Raw genomic sequence first — 22,119 nt, 5'->3', positions numbered from 1 at the left:
TTATCTGATTAAATGTCAGAAACATATTTGTTGGGAACAATAAATCCCTGCCATAGATCCACATACTCCCTCTCCACAGTTTGGGCAAAGATCAAGCACATTTTAGGCTGCCATCCTCCTACGAGTGTCCTTATAATTTCCCTGAAAGGTATTGTCCTATCGCTGAGCATTATGCTGCCCAGGCCTCGGTGTCTGTCCACTGTGTGCCTGCATTCTGCCTTATCAAACACCATCTGGAGTGACTCCCTTTATCACCAGTTACCTCACTCTCTGCCCGGACACAGCTCATGGACTGGAGCAGGTGCACAACCAAAGGCTTCAATACCCATTGGTGGCTAGGCAGCATCATATACTTGCCCTTTCTGATAGACTCGGGAGTGAGTGAGAATTCCATTCCCAATGGTGAGAAAGCCTCATACTTCCAGTTTTGAAATTGGGTGATCCACTTCTTCATATGGACAGCTATCGTCCTATCATTTTAACCAATGCCCTCTGCAAGTTCATTGAATATACGTTGTCAAAGGCTGCATTGGATGCTTGAAACCCAGAACCTTTTGCTTTGACCCACATTGGTTTTCACAGATGCCACTCTACTGCAGATAGTTCAGTCCGCCTGGAGTCTGCTATCCAATCAGCTTTTACCGTGTATCAGTACTTTGTTGCTGTGTTTCTATCAGCATGAAGCTTAAGATACCTTATGGCACCAACACATCCTTGCCACCTTATATCTATATCTGTACTCTGCAAACTACCATGGAATGCATGGAAGAGAGTACACCCCATTGTATTAGTTATTAGGGTTTCTTCGTGTTCCATTCACATGTTTAGTGGGGAAAGAATGTTTTGTTTGAATGCCTCTGTGTGTGGTGCAGTTATTCCTACCTTATCCTCACAGACCTTACATGAGCGACACATAATACAACCCCTTATGTTCATAGAGTCATCATTTAAAGCTAGTTATTGAAACTTTATTAGTAGACTTTCTCGTTATTGTTCATGTCTATCTTCAAGAGACCGCCAGTTAAGTTTCTTCGGCAACTCTCACACTCACCCTTGGATGAAACAAACATGGGAACGTTTGTGCTGCCTTTCTCTGTATATGTGCAATATCCCCTGTTAGTCCTATTTGGTACAGATCCCACACACTGGAGCAGTATTTTAGAGCCGGTCACACAAGTGATTTTCAGGCAATTTCTTTTGTAGACTGATTTCACTTCCCTTGTTTTCTACCCATATCTGAAATCTATTGTCTGTTTTACCCACAACTGAGTCTGTGATTACACAATTTGATGCCCCTACAAAGTGTTACATCCGGTATTTGTATGAATTGGCAGATTCCAATTGTAACTCATATTCATACTAGTCATAGGATATGTTGTTTTTTTGTTTTGTGAAGTGCACAGTTTTACATTTTTAAACATTTAAATCAAGTTGCCAGTCTTTGTACCACTTGGAAATCTAATCAAGATCCAACTGAACATTTGTGCAGCTTCTTTTAGACAGTACTTTATTATAGATTACTGCATCATCTGCCAAAAGTCTGAGGTTACTGTTAATATTGTCTGCAAGGCCATTAATATACAACATAAACAGCAAGGGTCTCAACACACTTCCCTAGGGCACACTTGAAGTAACTTACATGTCTTATGACTCTCAATCGAAGGTAACACGTTGAATCCTCCCTACCTAAAAGTCCGCAATCCAGTTATGAATTTCACTTTCATGATCGTACTTCTGACAGTAAGCATGGGTGTGGTACGGGGCCAATTGCTTTTTGGAAATAAAGAAATATGGCATCTACCTGCCTGCCTTGATTCCAAGGCTTTCAGTATGTCATGTGAGAAAAGTGAGTTGTGTTTCACATGGTTGATGTTTTCAAAATCCATGCTGGTTGGCACTGAGGTGGTCAACTGGGCACTTTTTAAAATTTTATTTTAATATCAAGGGATGTGGGATAGATTATGTTTAATTTTAACAATTTCAGCTGTTCATAAACACCACTGATACTAATACTTAATTCACTCATCTTTGCAGTGGTATGAGGATTAGACTTGGGCAATTCTCCTGAGTTTTCTTTTGTAAAGGAACACTTTTGAAAACTGAGTTAAGCATTTCAGCTTTTGCTTTGCTACCCTTAATTTCAGTCCTGTCTCATTCGCTAGGGACTAGACACTAACGATCTCTGATAAAATAGTTCATCTGGATAAAGTTCACTATGAAATAACATAAATTTTTTAGGTTCATTGTTGCTGTTTGTTCTGATTATTGAATATTATTAATGGTTCCTTCAGAAAAGTTTGGTGTTCATAAATTTGTGTACACATGTTTCTCTTTAAATTTGCAGTATGTGTGTAAGTAAAGCTAATATTTTTCCCCATAGGAACATCTTATAAAGGACAACCTGGCACTGGATTTCTTGTTAGAAGTATTTGTGACATGGAAACAAGAAAAAGGGCTCAGTAGCCTAATGGCTGCTCTGAAGAAGGGTGGAATTGAAAGCAGGTTAGTTTAGACATGATTTCTTAGTGTTATATTTCAAATCAGTAGTTATTGGTTTTAGAGAATCAATTGTGCAATTCATATTGCTAGGGGTGTTGTCTTGCAAATTGTTTACACTTCTAAAATTGATAAAGGTACCAACCAGCCGGGAAATAGTTTAGTGAATAGTCTTGCAGAAGCTGAAATTCACTCATATTTATAATTATTTCATGGTTACTGACTTTGAATTCTTTGAAATATTATGGGAAACACACACACACACACACACACACACACACACACACACACACACACACACACACAAAATATCTCCTCCCAGAGAAAGGAATTACCAGTAGTTTTTTCTACTCTAAATTAGTGCATATGCAGTACTGGAATTTTGGCTCCTAAAGGTAATTACTGGACAACCATTCTTTCTCTTTGTGAAGCAACAGATAATTATTTGATAATTCTAGCCAGTAGTGACTAAAAATTTGCACTTCCACATAATGGTCATTTGCAAAGTTTCTCATATGATGATATCGTTTTGTTTTTAACATCAGTAATGATGATTGTTCTTCCTTGGATGTCTGATGGGATTTATATCAATCAAAAATTGGGAATATTGTAAATGACAGCTTCGGACATGGTAAATGTTGTTCCATACACACAGTTGAATGTGGAAATGCATAATTTGCTGATTATATGTCAGATTTTAAAAATTGTCATCAATGTACCACAAGAATTATCTTCCAAACAACAGCATTATTTTTTAAAAAAATGCTGACCAGCAACATTGTCTAATTGGTATAAATTAATTCATTTGCTAATTGTAAAAGTACCCATGTTGTCAAAATTTTTCCCCTTAAGTTAATTTGTTTTAAATGAACTGTAGCTTTCTTTAAAGGGTAAAAATTATTTTTAAGATAGTTGTACAATGGATAGTTTCACAGATTTTAGTGCTACAAAAACCTATTTACACTACGAGTTGTATTTTTTTTAGGTTGATGGAATTTGTACCACAGAACAAGCGTACAGAAGAAAACTTCAGAGCAGTGTTTGAGGAAAAGGGCCTTGTTGACATAGTCAAACTGCATAAAGCTCAGGTAAGTCCACTCATGTTGCTTCTGTAATAGTACCTCATTAAAATACGTATTCAGCTATCACTGTGTGCTAGTGTGCGCGCACGCCTGGAAGGGGAGGGGGGCGTTGGACTCACTGTAGATTCTAGCTTCATAATTAGTTCTATTTGTTTAGTAATGTGTAGTATTTGATCAGTTAGGTATGTACTTTAAAATCATGTTGATCACAGAAGAAACTTTGAATGTATTAACAAGTGCTTGATTTTTAGCAACAAATTTCAAGTTTATGTGATACATTTGTTAGTTGGAAATATCGGCCGAGCGGTTCTAGGCGCTTCAGTCTGGAACCGGGCGACCGCTACAGTCGCAGGTTCGAATCCTGCCTCGGGCATGGATGTGTGAGATGTCCTTAGGTTAGTTAGGTTTAAGTAGTTCTAAGTGCTAGGGGACTGATGACCTCAGATGTTAATAGTGCTCAGAGCCATTTGTTTTCAGTGGGCATGGCGTCCATGCGTATCGCTGTAAACTGCTTCGCACTGAAATTCTTATTGTTAGTCTAATCTATGATGATGCCACTCATTCGGAAAAAAAAATTAGTGTCATTGGAATAAACTAGTGAATATCGCTACTGAAATAGAAACTGGTACGTGACGTGATTGCCACAAATCGTATTATATATAAGAATTGTAGATACTAATACCATTTTCATGTTTTAACTAAATTTAGTGGCCGAGTGGTTCTAGGCGCTACAGTCTGGAGCCGCCCGACCACTACGGTCGCAGGTTCGAATCCTGCCTCGGGCATGGATGTTTGTGATGTCCTGAGGTTGGTTAGGTTTAAGTAGTTCTAAGTTCTAGGGGCTGACGACCTCAGAAGTTAAGTCCCATAGTGCTCAGAGCCATTTGAACCATTTTTAGTTGGAAATATCATGCAGAATTCTGTTATATACGAAGTGTGTCAGCCTTGAAAGATCAATGAAACTGATGCCTGGAACAAGGTTCAAGGAATAAGGAAACTTAAATTGGACTCTGGTCTACTGTTAAATACTGTCTAATTGTAAGAGAAATAACTCTGACCAGGTCTCGTAAAACCACAACAAGTCTAAAAGTTCGGAACACAGAAACGGTAAAACTTCTGTGCAGCAGATTGAATTGTCACCTTGAATTTTAAAAACATGGAAATTTGCTTTGCTACTAAAGGATAAATTTATTATTGAGACAAACAGCTAACTTTTATTTTCTCAGTTTCCTGGAAAGTGTATGGTCCAATGCAATACTTAAATCAAGTAAGTAAAACATGTTGTTAACTAGGCAGTGAAATTCATAACAGCTTGAATATCTTTTCCACATGCAGCACTGGACAGGCAGTCATCAGAAGATCTGTAATCTCAGGTGTGTGTCTAACAGAAATAGTAGGCCCACAGAAATAGTAGGCCCACTACTCAACATACATTATTTTACCAGAATAGGTGGCAATATTGGTGATGTTATTGTGTTCAGATTATGCCTTCGCATTTTGCATTAGAGACAATGTGTGAAGGATTGTGAATTTAAAGTACATCACATTATCATTGACGTTGTGGCAAGTACAAGCTTGCTTTAATATGGTGTGCATATTTGTCTTATCTGCCACTATACTCTATATGGTTTTAAATTTTCCTTCCTTCGAAAGATTGTGACTGGACTGATGCAGAGATTCGGCTTCATTCGTCTTGCTGCCACACAAATTTCAACATAGTATACATATTTTGTCACATTGCAGTACACATTTTTATGTCTTCGTTAGAGCTCTGACACACACAAATAAGCCCCTACAATTGCATGATATGTCTGTGCTCGTAACCCATATTAATGGTTTTGAACAGCTACAAATCATAATTGCATTGTTGTGTTGATATTTTAAAATGTAAAAGACAACAATAGAAATTCTAAGAAATTTACTTCAGTAACTCTTTAGTATCATATTAGAGATGAACCCCCTCTCTTTGTAAGAGTTTTGCAGAAAATTTTATTTTCAACATATTCTGTCTAATCAAAATTACAAACTGTTTTATTGTTACAAGATATGTGCCTAGAGAAGTTAACTTTATACCTTTCCTAAATTCATGCCATTTATTAGTTGTCTGTATGGTATACTACTGATTATTTCATTGTGTATTATTCATGCATAAAAAAAATAAAAAAAGTAGAATTTATTTATTGAGCAAAACTCAATAAACAACTCGCCACATGACAATAAGTGCCATTTCCATCGTTTAAATGACTACCGTCTGACAACAGAGTACCGTTTCCATTGCTAAAGCCAGCCTGTTCTCTATAAACAAAAAACACACTCTGCTTTCTGATGTTCATCAGCATATAAGAGTTGACGGAGCAAGTTAAAAGAAATTTGTAAATGAGGTAATGGAGAAACAAAAGAAACTTGTTGAAATTAAAACAAAAGTTAGAATTAACTGAAAGGATTGGGAAGAGGGAAAGTGCTGATTATGTTATTGGAAATCAGACTGTTCAGGACATTAAACAAGAATAAGCGGAACATACAGGATTTTGTCAGCAAATGGGATTCTAGTTCTGGACCATCTGCACGAAAGGCGTGAAGAAATCTGCAGTTGATGAATTGAATGCTGATCTTTTGCAATGGTTTATCCAAAAACAGTCAGACGGTGTCACAGGTTCATGATGTGTGCCAAAAAAAGCTAAATGTTTTTGTGGTAACCTAGGGTTAGAGAGAGAATTTAATGGCTCACATGGATGACTAACCAGATTTAGACAACGTCACAGGATTTGCGAACTTGTGGTGAAAGAGAGCAGCTTAATTCAAATGTTGGGGCAGCCAATTCCTTCTTCGAAGAGTTTCAGAAACTTGTAGAAGAAGAGAATTTCACTCAGGACAAATTTATAGTGCAGACAAGAGTGGTCTGTTTTGGAAATGTAAAATTGGTTCCACACACATTTTGTACAAGAAGTTCAGTGATTTCTAGAAGAGAGAGGCTTGCCAGAGAAGCCTGTTCTGTTGTTTGATAATGCTCCTTTAAATCCTGATGAAGAAGACTCTCGTACCTGATGGAGGTCTCATCATAACCTAAGTTTTCACTTCCTAATGTGACTGCCATTATACAGCCAATGGGCCACGACATAATTGCATTGGTAAAATGGCATTACCGGGTTGGTCTACTGAGAATGCTAGTTGACAAGGGTGATTTTGTGGCATTCTTTAAGAAGTTACCAATTCTAGATGCCATACATGAGATTTCTGATGCCTGGCAGGAAGTCAAGCCATATACAGTAGTTAGACTGTGGAGGGAAATTCTTCCAGATGTAGAACAAAGTGATTTGCAAGGTTTCAGTGGTGAAGAAATAACAACTGCGCAAATAATTGCTCTGTTGACAATGGTTTTGATGATGTTGATGAAGAAAACTTGAATGATTAGCTGAAGATAGATGCATGTGAACCCAGCTTCCAGCATGAGTGATGCTGAAATTTTGACTGCTGCTTCACAGCAAAACAAAAAGACAGTGAATGTGAAGACATTGACCATGTCAGTCACTATATTGCATTTCAGTGTGTTGATACTATCCTAAGAGGGTGGTTTGAAAAGTACTCAGAACGGAGTAGAAAAAAGTACTTGCGTCACTGAAACACTTTTATTTTTCAATGTAGTCTCCTTGTAGATTAATGCACCCGGTCCAACCATGTTCTAGTGCCTTGAGCCCATCTTGAAAATGAGTTTCCCCCAGGCCTGCAAAATAGTTGTCAACTCCGGCTATCTCGCATTCGGGAGGACAATGGTTCAATCCCGCGTCCGGCCATTCTGATTTAGGTTTTCCGTGATTTCCCTAAATCGCTCCAGGCAAATGCCGGGATGGTTCCTTTCAAAGGGCACGGCCGACTTCCTTCCCCGTCCTTCCCTAATTCGATGAGACCGATGACCTCCCTGTCTGGTCTCCTTCCCCAAAACAACCAACCAACCAACTCCGGCTATCAGTTCTTCGTTTGAAGTGAATCTTCGTCCACCAAGAAAAATTTTTAGTTTTGGGAAGAGATGGAAGTCTGACAGCCATATCAGGTGAATAAGGTGGGTGTGGCAACAATTCATACCTTAGATCGTGTAATTTTGCCATGGTGATGGCACATGTCTTCGACCCATGGTCAAGATTTGCAGCATCCATCTTGCAGATAATTTTTTTCGTTTGTAATTCTTAAGTTAAAATGTCATATACACTTTCAGATTACATCTGGCAAGCATGAGCAATTTCATGCACTTTCAACCGGCGATCCTCCATGACCATTTTGTGCACTTTCGCAATGATTTCTGGAGTAGTGATACATCTTGGCCGACCACTGTGCAGATCATCTAAGCTCTCCCAACCAAATTTAAATTCATTTGTCCTCTTGGCAACAGTTGAATATAAAGGAGCATAGTCCCCTATAGTATCCTGGAAATCAGCATGAAAACCCTTTGCTTTCATACATTTCTTTATGAAGTACTTAATCACCGCTTGAATCTTACTGATCTCTCATAGTGATTCTGAGAACTTTTCAAACCACTCGTGTAAATTATATGGATCACAGATGATTTCAGTACAATAAAATTATTACTGCAAGACATATTGACGTGACACGTGAAAAAAATGCTATTTCCTCTCAGAACAGACCAACATCACAGACTACTTTAAGAAATAAACAGACCTACAGTACCTGTGCACAGAATTTGGATAAACTTTCAAACAAAGAATACATGTCTGAAAATACCAATTATTTGTGCATGTTCCCCACTCAAATTACCCCAAATAATTGAGAGAATCATATAATTTGATAACACAAAGAGAAATAAAATAAACAAAAAAGTGATTTACATTAATATTTTTCTTCGCTTTCTTTTTTTGATTTTTAAGTCAGTCATCTGTTATCTTCATAGTTGGTATCATTATCTGGGTTGATAGTTTCGCTTAACCAGCGAGCAGCAAGAAAAGAAGCAATATCTTTCTACAGTGTATTAAGAGTGAGGCAGTGTAACAAGCCCCACCTAACCTACTTCCTGCAATATGGCTTGTACATCCATGAAATCAGAAGTTGCTCGTGGAAGTAAAGGTCGCTTAAATGTTGTTCATAATCAAAATGGAACTTGACATGTGTATTGAAATGTATAATGAAAATCATAACTGCAACAATTACGTACACTTACCACCAGGAAAGGAAACGGTATGAAATAGAATAAAATACAACACAATAACACAGCAGTCTACAATAGTATCTCATACAACATTGTTAACAAGTTGCGGTTGGCTGTAGCCACAACAGATGACTACCACCCTAAGTATCCAGATGCCTATTGACTTCAGAACTTGGAAGCTCATCGGCAAATTAAAGTTGACGCACTGTATACAGGGTGGTCCATTGATCGTGACCGGGCCAAATATCTCATGAAATAAGCGTCAAACGAAAAAACTACAAACAACGAAACTTGTCTAGCTTGAAGGGGGAAACCAGATGGCGCTATGGTTGGCCCGCTAGATGGCGCTGCCATGGGTCAAACGGATATCGACTGTGTTTTTTTAAATAGGAACCCCCATTTTTATTACATATTCGTATAGTGTTTTAGTTGGACTACTTTTTTCGCTTTGTGATAGATGGCGCTGTAATAGTCACAAAACATATGGCTCACAATTTTAGACGAACAGTTGGTAACAGGTAGGTTTTTTAAATTAAAATGCAAAACGTAGGTACGTTTGAACATTTTATTTCGGTTGTTCCAGTGTGATACATGCACCTTTGTGAACTTATCATTTCTGAGAACGCATGCTGTTACTGCGTCATTACCTGTAAATACCACATTAATGCAATAAAAGCTCAAAATGATGTTCGTCAACCTCTGTGCATTTGGCAGTATGTGTAACGACATTCCTCTCAACAGCGAGTAGTTCGCCTTCCGTAATGTTCGCACGAGCATTGTCAATGCGCTGACGCATGTTGTCAGGTGTTGTTGGTGGATCACAATAGCAAATATCCTTCAACTTTCCCCACAGAAAGAAATCTGGGGACGTCAGATCCAGTGAACGTGCGGGCCATGGTATGTATGGTCCTTAGACGATCAATCCACCTGTCGTGAAACATGCTATTCAAAACCGCTTCAACCGCACGCGAGCTGTGTGCCGGACATACATCATGTTGGAAGTACAACGCCATTCTGTCATGCTGTGAAACATCTTGTAGTAACATCGGTAGAACATTACGTAGGAAATCACCATACATTGCACCATTTAGATTGCCACCGATAAAATGGGGGCCAATTATCCTTCCTCCCATAACGCCGCACCATACATTAACTCGTCAATGACGTGTATGTTCCACTTGTCACAGCCATCGTGGATTTACCGTTGCCCAATAGTGCATATTATGCCGGTCTACGTTACTGCTGTTGGTGAATGACGCTTCGTCGCTAAATAGAATGCGTGCAAAAAAAATCTGTCATCGTCTCGTAATTTCTCTTGTGCCCAGTGGCAGAACTGTACAAGACGTTCAAAGTTGTTGCCATGCAATTCCTAGTGCATAGAAATATGGTGCGGGTGCAATCGATGCTTATGTAGCATTTTCGACACCGACGTTTTTGAGATTCCCGATTCTCGCGCAATTTGTCGGCTACTGATGGGTGGATTAGCCGCGACAGCAGCTAAAACACCTACTTGGGAATCATTTGTTGCAGGTCGTGGTTGACATTTCACATGTGGCTGAACACTTCCTGTTTCCTTCAATAATGTAACTATCCAGCGAACGGTCCGGACACTTGGATGACATTGTCCAGGATGCCGAGCAGCGTACATAGCCCATGCCCTTTGGGCATTTTGATCACAATAGCCATACGTCAACACGATATTGACCTTTTCCGCATTTGGTAAATGGTCCATTTTAACACGGGTAATGTATCATGAAGCAAATACCGTCTGCACTGGCAGAATGTTACGTGATACCACATACTTGTTTGTGACTATTACAGCGCCATTTATCACAAAGCGAAGAAAGTGGTCCAACTGAAACTTTCATATTTCCCTGCATACTACACGAATATGTAATAAAAAAAATTGGGGTTCCTCGTTTAAGAAAAATTCTGTTGATATCAGTTTGGCCTATGGCAGCGCCATCTAGCGGGCCAACCATAGTGCCATTTGGTTTCCCCCTTCAAGCTAGAAGAGGTTTGTTCTTTGTAGCTTTTTCATTTGATGCTTATTGCGTGAGATATTTGGCCTGGTCACTATCAATGGATCACCCTGTATACCAAACAGCAGTGGAATTAATAATCATCGTTGTCACAAATATGACTGATTCTTCCATATATGTTGTGATTAGAATGGAGCCTGAGCGCATAGCTTCCTCCTCCCAAATATGTAGCAGATTTCACATCTATCATTGAGACTATATTCTTCCAGACATGTCCTTTGCACTCTGCTTTCGCATTGGCTGCACAGAATCATCATACCTCACAGCAATCGTTAATAACAGCGCGTCATGAAACAATTACGCCGTTGGCTCTTACCTATACTCTTCTATCTCCTGCAGAAATGTATTCTGTTGGTGAGTATTTATCCAGTTTTATCATGAATTTTATTCTGACCACAAAGTGATTAACACAAACTGCAGTTTAACCATGCTAGATGTTCCAAAAAACAAAAGTACGTGATTTACATACTCATGGTTGCCGCCACAGTGCAATATACTGCTCACCCACCATCCACTCACCACATTCGTCCTAATTCTCAGCCAAGCTGGTGTCACTGTTCCTCATCTAACCTTTCCATATTTTTCAAAATAAATCTGCATGTGACATCAATTGCCAAAGTTTCCTCTGTAAAAGATGGAATCCTATATTAAGTTATTAAACAACGTAAAAATATTGATCTGACACTATACCCGAATTAAAAATGACCTTGTATTTTTCAGGTGACAAATTTAGGAGAACCTCATCTTATTGAGTAAATACGGTACATTATTATTAAGGAATGGGCTATTCATTTCGAGCAAAATAAGTTTGTTTGTTTGTTGTTCTTGTTTTTTTCCAAATTTTGGGGCAGATCAAAACCTTGTGTATTGGGACTCAATACAGGGACTAACTCTTTAGTGACAATGGTGGACATCACATCACGTGTCAGAACATTTTCCACAAACAGCACAGTAATTTGTGCAATATGAGTATAATTCAGAGGACTTACTATACGTTACAAGAGCAAATGTGGACTGTAGAAGAGCGCCCCCCCCCCCCCCTTCACACTTGCTGTACGTGATGCTTTTGAATATTTCTAGATTAATTTTTCCCACAAAACATTAGTCCTTATTCCGATCAAACTCCCTTATTATTCTCTCTTGTTGCTTTGTCTGTGCCATTTTCCGTTTATGTCTGCCAGATTCTCTCTCCTATAAAAGTTAAATATGTTTGTGTGAGACAGTTGTTGTTAAACTAGATAAGAAAAATTCCTAATAAAGCTTATTATGCTTTTTAACTGCAGGTAATTGAATTGGGAAAAAATTGTCTTAAAAATATAATGTGATGTGGAAGTGCAAATGTAGAAAATACTAGTGGAATACAAGATTACTTTCTCTCTGATTTACATAGCTCCACTTCTAATGGAAAATGTTCCAGCATGAATACAGGAACAGAATGAGAGATCAGCTCATCTTGGTATGAGATAAAGGAGACTAAGAAAATCATAGGTATTGAAACATAAAGAAATCAAACAAAAAAGAAGAGGATTAGTCAGTCAGAACCCAAGATTGGAAGATAAGCAGAGTGGAAAACAGGACAGATAATTTATAACAGTAAAAGATTTTGAATTATGTCACATACTTCCATTTCCGAGCAAATTGTGATCAATATCTCAAAGCTGACATTAGTGAGAAACACATGGTGAAACAGTATGTGAAAAAGGGGGGAAAAGTGAAAGAAAATTATGGGAAGAATAAACAGGACAGAATATCTTATCTTAGCGATACTTTGCTGTTTTGTGATTACCAGCCGTGGCTGGTATCAGTTGCAGTATTTTCATCTTTTAGAGTTTCCTAAATCCTCCCTTCTCTAAATACACACAGTTTCCAAGGTGAGGCACATAGCTATACATGTGTCTGTCTGCCTTAACTGTTCCAAGCAATTTAATTCAGTTTTGGAGCATGTATGACCATTGTCAATACTGGAAGCTTACTCTGCAGTCTTATCACTGTTCACTAAGTAAGTCGAAATGCAAAAAAAAAAAAAAAAAAAAAAAATCTACCACAAAGGGTATAGTAACAGGAAAACTTGAAGCATCATTTTCCACACTAAAAGAAGATAGTTAATTTTAACATGAAATCATTTGGAGTCTGGCAGCTTATATTATAGCTCTGTAAGTAAAACAGAAGTGCAATTTGCACTGTGTGTGTCCACATGTTGCATTCAGTTAACAATGTTTTTAGGTTTGCGTGTCTCAAATATTGCATTTCTATGCAACATTTTTTTTTCTCCTTAAAAACTGTAAGAGCAGTTGATGTTTTATCCAGTAGAATAAATAAATGAGACAAGGGCTTAAGAAGCTAATGAATTTGTTCCAAATATACCTTGTAGGCAAGTCAAGAGGCAAAACGTGACCTGCAGCAACAACTGGAGGAACAACTTTCAGAATATCGACCCATCAAAGAAATTATTGCAGATATAAAGGAAATGGCAGCAAAAAGTGTAATACCCGAGCATGAAACAATTACATTGGTGAGTAATGTTTTCTTCCTGATTGAATGTCAGGAGTTGATCCCTTTTATGATATTACATTAATATTAATTACACTGTTCGACATGGGCTCTATTTCTGATATTAAAAGTATGTGCTTCTAGACCATTTTACTGTGGGAAATTCAAATATGTAAACAAAATATCGTTGTCAGGGATACTTTTTATGTAATATGTATATTCACAATTCATGGCAAACACAGAGACGTTACAGAGAAATACGGGTATGTTTCCGCATCCAGTAGTGATAGAACGTGATAATTTCTTGTGCAACAGCAGGTGGGAAGAATCAGACATCATTAGGTTATCCCCCGCCACACCTATGTCATTAAGACCACCTGAAACATCTCATTAACTCGAACGGCAACAGCCGGTCGCTGCCTCGGCAGTAAAGCTTCACGCCTCCTAGGGGCAGGTGCATCGAGTTTACAACAGTGGTGTTAGCCGCAATTTGTGTCAGCCTTAACGAGTGGGTGTTTTGGCTGACAAGTAACTGTCTGTCATATTTCCGAGTATGGTTGAATTTTTTAGTTCCTGTGTGTAAACTGATTGAGCCTGGTGCTGAAGGTAAAATGACTGCTTGTTTTTACACATCAGCGTTCCTCTAGTTCCCTACTATTAATTTAATACAGGTGTATTACCAAAGTGGTATTTTTAAATTTGCAGAAATGCCACGTCATTGTGGATGTCGATATAAGTGTGCTCCCTGCCGCCGTTGGATAAGCAGCTGCAGCAGCAAGTCGTATACTCCTAGCTCACTCATTTGTTACATAGTTTAATTCTTAATTTCTTTGCGTGTTTTTGGTACTTGCATTGTTTAATTCATAAATTTCGGGCGTATTATAGTATTCGCGAGTTCTAGCATCGCGTTTTAGTTCCTGAATAGTGTAAAATCGCGTAGTCTCCTTCCGCCGCCAAGCAGTGTGTCAGCAGTGCGCAAGTAGCAGCATTACTGCATTTACTAGGCAATCTTGTATTTTAATAACCGTTTAAATTTTGTGTCGATTTGTTTGCGCTCTCTGTAGATTAGTTCAGATGTTCTTTGCACAACAGTTTTTAGCATGGATAGGGACTGCAACTGCTGTGTTCGGATGCAGGCTGAGTTGGCATCCCTTCGCTCCCAGCTTCAGGCAGTGTTGGCTTCAGTCACACAGCTTGAGGCTGTTGCCAATGGGCATCACTGTGGGGGTCCGGATGGGGGTTTGTCGGGGACGGCCAGCTCGTCCCACGCATCCCCTGATCGGACTACGACTGTGGTTGCCCAGGATACTGCCTGCATTGAGGCTGATCCCTCACCTGTGGTAGAGTGGGAGGTCGTCTCAAGGTGTGGCAGGGGGCAAAAGACATTCCGGAGGGCTGAATGGAAGGCCTCTCCAGTTTGTCTGACGAACCAGTTTCAGGCTCTGTCTCAGGCTGATACTGATCTTCGGCCTGACATGGCTGCTTGTCCTGTTCCAGAGGTTGCCCCTCAGTCTGCAAGATCCGGGCAGTCGCAGAGGGGTGGGCTTACTGGTAGTTGGGAGCTCCAACGTCAGGCGCGTAATGGGGCCCCTTAGGGATATGGCAGCAATAGAGGGGAAGAAAACCAATGTGCACTCCGTGTGCATACCGGGGGGAGTCATTCCAGATGTGGGAAGGGTCCTTCCGGATGCCATGAAGGGTACAGGGTGCACCCATCTGCAGGTGGTCGCTCATGTCAGCACCAATGATGTGTGTCGCTATGGATCGTAGGAAATCCTCTCTGGCTTCCGGCGGCTATCTGATTTGGTGAAGACTGCCAGTCTCGCTAGCGGGATGAAAGCAGAGCTCACCATCTGCAGCATCGTCGACAGGGCTGACTGCGGACCTTTGGTACAGAGCCGAGTGGAGGGTCTGAATCAGACTGAGACGGTTCTGCGACCAAGTGGGCAGCATATTCGTCGACTTGCGCCATAGGGTGGTGGGGTTTCGGGTTCGGCTGGATAGGTCAGGAGTCCACTACACGCAACAAGCGGCTACACGGGTAGCAGGGGTTGTGTGGCGTGGGCTGGGCGGTTTTTTAGGTTAGATGGCCTTGGGCAAGTACAGAAAGGGCAACAGCCTCAATGGGTGCGGGGCAGTCAGGACATGCGGGGACCAAGCAGCAATCGGTATTGTAATTGTAAACTGTTGAAGCTGCGTTGGTAAAGTACCGGAACTTCAAGCGCTGATAGAAAGCACCGAAGCTGAAATCGTTATAGGTACAAAAAGCTGGCTGAAGCCAGAGATAAATTCTGCTGAAATTTTTGCAAAGGTACAGACGGTGTTTAGAAAGAATAGATTGCATGCAAGCGGTGGTGGAGTGTTCGTCGCTGTTAGTAGTAGTTTATCCTGTAGTGAAGTAGAAGTGGATAGTTCCTGTGAATTATTATGGGTGGAGGTTACACCGAGCTAGGTTAATAATTGGTTCCTTTTACCAACCTCCCGACTCAGCAGCATTAGTGGCAGAACAACTGAGAGAAAATTTGGAATACATTTCACATAAATTTTCTCAGCATGTTATAGTTTTAGGTGGAGATTTCAATTTCCCAGATATAGAATGGGACACTCAGATGTTTAGGACGGGTGATAGGGACAGAGCATCGAGTGACATTATACTGAGTGCACTATCCGAAAAATTACCTCGAGCAATTAAACAGAGAACAGACTCGTGGAGGTAACATCTTGGACCTACTGATAACAAACAGACCCGAACTTTTCGACTCTGTAAGTGCAGAACAGGGAATCAGTGATCATAAGGCCGTTGCAGCATCCCTGAATATGGAAGTTAATAGGAATATAAAAAAAGGGAGGAAGGTTTATCTGTTTAGCAAGAGTAATAGAAGGCAGATTTCAGACTATCTAACAGATCAAAACGAAAATTTCTGTTCCGACACTGACAATGTTGAGTGTTTATGGAAAAAGTTCAAGGCAATCGTAAAATGTGTTTTAGACAGGTACGTGCCGAGTAAAACTGTGAGGGACGGGAAAAACCCACCGTGATACAACAACAAAGTTAGGAAACTACTGCGAAAGCAAAGAGAGCTTCACTCCCAAGTTTAAACGCAGCCAAAACCTCTCAGACAAACAGAGGCTAAACGATGTCGAAGTTAGCGTAAGGAGGGCTATGCGTGAAGCGTTCAGTGAATTCGAAAGTAAAATTCTATGTACTGACTTGACAGAAAATCCTAGGAAGTTCTGGTCTTACGTTAAATCAGTAAGTGGCTCGAAACAGCATATCCAGACACTCCGGTATGATGAAGGCATTGAAACAGAGGATGACACGTGTAAAGCTGTAATACTAAACACCTTTTTCCAAAGCTGTTTCACAGAGGAGGACTGCACTGCAGTTCCTTCTCTAAATCCTCGCACAAACGAAAAAATGGCTGACATCGAAATAAGTGTCCAAGGAATAGAAAAGCAACTGGAATCACTCAACAGAGGAAAGTCCACTGGACCTGACGGGATACCAATTCGATTCTACACAGAGTACGCGAAAGAACTTGCCCCCCTTCTAACAGCCGTGTACTGCAAGTCTCTAGAGGAACGGAAGGTTCCAAATGATTGGAAAAGAGCACAGGTAGTCCCAGTCTTCAAGAAGGGTCGTCGAGCAGATGCGCAAAACTATAGACCTATATCTCTGACGTCGATTTGTTGTAGAATTTTAGAACATGTTTTTTGCTCGAGTATCATGTCGTTTTTGGAAACTCAGAATCTACTATGTAGGAATCAACATGGATTCCGGAAACAGCGATCGTGTGAGACCCAACTCGCTTTATTTGTTCATGAGACCCAGAAAATATTAGATACAGGCTCCCAGGTAGATGCCATTTTTCTTGACTTCCGGAAGGCGTTCGATACAGTTCCGCATTGTCGCCTGATAAACAAAGTAAGAGCCTACGGAATATCAGACCAGCTGTGTGGCTGGATTGAAGAGCTTTTAGCAAACAGAACACAGCATGTTGTTATCAATGGAGACGTCTACAGACGTTAAAGTAACCTCTGGTGTGCCAAAGGGGAGTGTTATGGGACCATTGCTTTTCACAATATATATAAATGACCTAGTAGATACTGCCGGAAGTTCCATGCTGCTTTTCGCGGATGATGCTGTAATATACAGAGAAGTTGCAGCATTAGAAAATTGTAGCGAAATGCAGGCAGATCTGCAGCGGAAAGGCACTTGGTGCAGGGAGTGGCAACTGACCCTTAACATAGACAAATGTAATGTATTGCGAATATTGTATGATTATATGATAGCAGAACAAACACTGGTAGCAGTTACTTCTGTAAAATATCTGGGAGTATGCGTGCGGAACGATTTGAAGTGGAATGATCATATAAAATTATTCATTGGGAGAGTCCTTAGAAAATGTAGTCCATCAATAAAGGAGGTGGCTTACAAAACACTCGTTCGACCTATACTTGAGTATTGCTCATCAGTGTGGGATCCGTACCAGGTCGGGTTGACGGAGGAGATAGAGAGGATCCAAAGAAGAGCGGCGTGTTTCGTCACAGGGTTATTTGGTAACCGTGATAGCGTTACGGAGATGTTTAGCAAACTCAAGTGGCAGACTCTGCAAGAGAGGCGCTCTGCATCGCGGTGTAGCTTGCTCGCCAGGTTTCGAGAGGGTGCGTTTCTGGATGAGGTATCGAATATATTGCTTCCCCCTACTTATACCTCCCGAGGAGATCACGAATGTAAAATTAGAGAGATTAGAGCGCGCATGGAGGCTTTCAGACAGTCGTTTTTCCCGCGAACCATACGCGACTGGAACAGGAAAGGGAGGTAATGACAGTGGCATGTAAAGTGCCCTCCGCCACACACTGTTGGGTGGCTTGCGGAGTATAAATGTAGATGTAGATAAGCCGGACAACTTCTGCTACATCTGTGGGAAATTCACTTTTGCCAGAAATAGGAAAAAAATTTCTTCAGTCATAAAGAAAGCATACAAACATTACTTTGGAGTAGAGGTAGGAGACCAAGATAAAGAATGGGCATCACATTTCTGTTGCGCTACATGTTGCTGCAAACTAACTCAGTGGTGGAAAGGTAAAGAGAATGTGGTGTTGTTTGCTGTTCCCATGGTGTGGAGGGAGCCTAAGGACCATGTTCTGATTGTTATTTCTGTCTGACAGAAATTCAGGCTTCTACAAACAAAAAGTCGAAGAGGCACATTGTTTACCCAGATCTGCCTTCAGCGACAATGCCAGTGCAGCATTCCGACAACCTTCCAGTACCTTCAAGAGCTCGAGGTCAAATTCCGAGTGACATTGAAAGTGCTGAAGAAATCAAAGATGATGATTCTTTATATCACTGCACAAGTGAGTCATCGCCACATTTGTTAACACAGGCATATTTAAATGATTTAGTACTTGATCTAGGACTAAGTAAACAAAAGGCGCAGCTGCTTGGTTCAAGATTACAAGAGTATAATCTACTCCACCAAAGTACTAAAATCTGTGTTCAGGCACAGAGAATATGCCTTTGTTTCTTATTTTTCAACTGACAAAGGACTGACATTTTGCAATGACATTGCTGGCGTGATGAAAGTGCTGAACTTCACTTATATTTCACAGGAGTGGAGACTTTTCATAGATGCATCGAAAACAAGTCTGAAGGGTGTTTTGCTCCATAACGGAAATAAAATACCCTCTGTTCCAGTAGCTTACACTAGTTTGACAAAAGAGAATTACGAATTCGTACAAAGGATGCTAAATTCATTAAAATACAATGAACACAAATGGAAGATATCTGCAGAGTTCAAGGTAATTTCTATGGTACTGGGAATGCAACAAGGCTACACAAAGTATGCCTGTTTTCTTTGCGAGTGGGAAAAAGAAATGGCCTAGGCGAAGATGGAAAGTTGGCGAAAAGAAAGTACAACGTGAAAGTCTGGTAGCTCCTGAATATATACTACTTCCACCGCTTCAAATCAAACTTGGCCTGATGAAACAATTCGTGAAGGCCATGCATCCAACAGGCTGTGGGTTTGCATATCTAGCTACCAAATTCCCCCATCTTTCAGCTGCAAAAATGAAGGAATGTGTATTTGAGGGCCCACAAATCAGGGAGCTGCAGAAAGATGCAAATTTTGAAGCATGTTTAACTGATAAAGAAAAAACCGCATGGGACTGTTTCAAGATGGTGTCGAAAAACTTCCTCGGAAGAAGAAGAGCTACTAACTACAAAGCAATGGTGAAAGATATGATCAAAGCATGTCAGTATTTGGGGTGCAATATGTCTTGAAGGTACATATGATGGACCCTCATCTGGACTACTTCACAGAGAGTTCTGGTGACGTATCGGATGAATGTGGGGAAAGATTCCATAAAGACATTTCTACCATAGAAAGGCGCTATGAAGGGAAGTGGATACCTTCTATGTTAGCAGATTATTGCTGGAATATCATTCCAGAGAAGAAAGATCCACAATACAAGAGAAAAAAGTTAGGTGCATTACAAGGCAGTGGCTCATTGTCAATTTTCTGTAATTTCTCATGTCAAATAAATGCTTCAAAGTGTATACACAAAGATTACTGTGTTATATGTTAGATCCCACCCTCCATTAATGTGATGAACTTATACCATCATAAAGACGTGCATTTGTTTGTCGAATTTCACCTCATGTTTGCTGCACTATATCAGAAACTGAAAGGAGAAATAAAATTGTGATTACTCATAAACTATCCCTGACAGAAAAAAACCAAAAACAGTTTTCAATTCAGCACTCAAAATACAACTAGGATCACAATATTTTTTATCAGAAATAGAAAAAAGGGATTTTTTAGAACAGTGTTATTATTAGAAGATAATTTGTTTGTTATTGTGTAAATTGTTTCCCATTGGAATGCAGATGGCAAATTCATAGCAAGTGAGAATGGTAGATAAAATTATACTTGAGCTGTCATTTTGTTTTTGTTAATTGATGTGTATAGTAGTCTCACTAATCAAAATGTTCAATAACATTGTTCATGTTGCGAACTAGTAAAAATGGTCGTCCTCTCATTGTTACTGTGCAAGGACTTGTAATCTCGTCTGTAATTAACAACAAAAGTCCTATAAACAGGGTTTCAGAAAGAAACATTCGTAGATAGCCACCTGTCTGTTGACATTCCAGTTGGTATTCATGTGTTTACCAAGAATGCTTGAACATCCTTCAGCCCCCTCCTCTTGCATGAATACATTCAAAAATACACGATGGCACTTGGATGGGATGCATGCTCGTGTGAGCGAGTGTCATAATACAAGTAAAGAATTTTTCGATCAGACGAGCCGTGCAGTTCTCCCCTCCCCTCTGTGTCAAAAATTACTAATCATTGGTGCCAGTGTGACACTTAACAGAAAGGAGGGGTGGTGTTTGTATGTGAAATGTGAATACTTCTTGTGGATTGTACTAACTGCTGTCTACAAGGCAGTAAAAGGGACGATCGGTGATGTGGGACATGTGATCAGCATGTTGCCAATCCCTCTAGCTGTTATGCCAGTAGATAATTCCTGACGTTGACACTGCTTCTTGTTTCAAGCAGCTTCTCATTTGACCTCATGAGGTCAAGTGAACACTGTTAGACCTCCGAACTTAATAATAATAATACTACTACTAATAATAATAATAATAATAATAATAATAATAATAATAATAATAAACCCCGTGGAGGCCCGGGAAAAGAATAGGCCTCGGACAAGCGCCGTCATGGTCGGGGACGACGCTTGAACCCTATGCCCGCCCACAATGGTAACAACACTGCTAGCCAACTGGAAAATGATTTAAATCCAAATAGAGGTGTTTTGCAGGATATGCTTCCTGCAACCACCCTAGAAGGAAAACAGACAGAGGATGAGATGGTCAGATGAAGTTAATCGACACCTCATGTTCTGTTATTACCAAGCAACAAACCTAGGAACCAACACAACTGGATACAGATCACAAGTATACACAACATTTATTACCAGATACCCAGAATTAAAATTTTTAACAGAACGACGACTAGCTGATCAGACCCGTGTAATAATAAAAAATAACAGGATACCCCAGTCAGAATTAGAAAACATCAAACAACAAGTACAACAAATACTGGAACAAAATAATGTGCAATCAGAAGAAGACGAAAATACAGTAATGGACTCAAACATCCCAGAGCAAACAAACAAAGGACAACACGCATCAGTTAAACAATCAAAGGAAAACGAAATCTTAAGACAGCCACCAGAAGAAGCACAAATAGAACACGAAGTGACACACATGTTAGATATAGAAGAGAAATTTCAGCTGACATATATAGAATACAAAGACACAAATACAGACATTAGACCATTCTTGCATAGACCGCCAAACAACCCACAAGTCGAAACAACAATAAAAACTATCAACACAATCATACGCAACAAAATAAATGAAAACACAACTATGGAAGAGTTAAAACTACTGGTTTATATAGGAGCACTCACTACACTAAATATACACACTAGGCAGAGATCAGAACCAACCAACACACAGAAGAAACCCACAAAACCAGCATGGCAACACGGGCTACAGATCAGAATAGAAACACTGAGAAAAGACATCAGACAGCTAACACAATTTATAAGAAATGAAATGTCAGAAAAAAAATGAAAAAGGTTAGGTAAAATTTCACAACAAGAAGTGATAGAGCAATTAGATGAAAAGAAGCAGAAATTACAAGCATTGGCCAAACGACTTAGAAGATACAGAAAAAGTGAAAATAGAAGGAAACAAAACTGAACATTCAACACAAACCAAAAGAAATTTTACCAGACAACAGATAACACACACATTAAAATAGACAATCCACCAAGCATA

At 39.8% G+C, this 22,119-nt stretch overlaps 1 protein-coding gene across 1 annotated transcript in view; it reads left to right on the top strand.

Annotated features, from left to right (window-relative positions):
• Nucleotides 1-22,119, top strand: part of LOC126092192 (protein krasavietz) — a 61,857-nt gene that overhangs the window by 23,494 nt on the left and 16,244 nt on the right. Inside the window, exons 6-8 of the mRNA XM_049907677.1 lie at nucleotides 2,381-2,502; nucleotides 3,482-3,584; nucleotides 13,147-13,287. Of these exons, the coding sequence (XP_049763634.1) occupies nucleotides 2,381-2,502; nucleotides 3,482-3,584; nucleotides 13,147-13,287 (366 nt within the window). The remainder of the gene's footprint in view (nucleotides 1-2,380; nucleotides 2,503-3,481; nucleotides 3,585-13,146; nucleotides 13,288-22,119) is intronic.

The sequence above is a fragment of the Schistocerca cancellata genome, chromosome 1, assembly GCF_023864275.1.
Source record: "Schistocerca cancellata isolate TAMUIC-IGC-003103 chromosome 1, iqSchCanc2.1, whole genome shotgun sequence".
NCBI lineage: Eukaryota > Metazoa > Arthropoda > Insecta > Orthoptera > Acrididae > Schistocerca > Schistocerca cancellata.
Note: the sequence above shows the minus strand (reverse complement) of the source record. Positions and strands in the feature narration are given on the sequence as shown.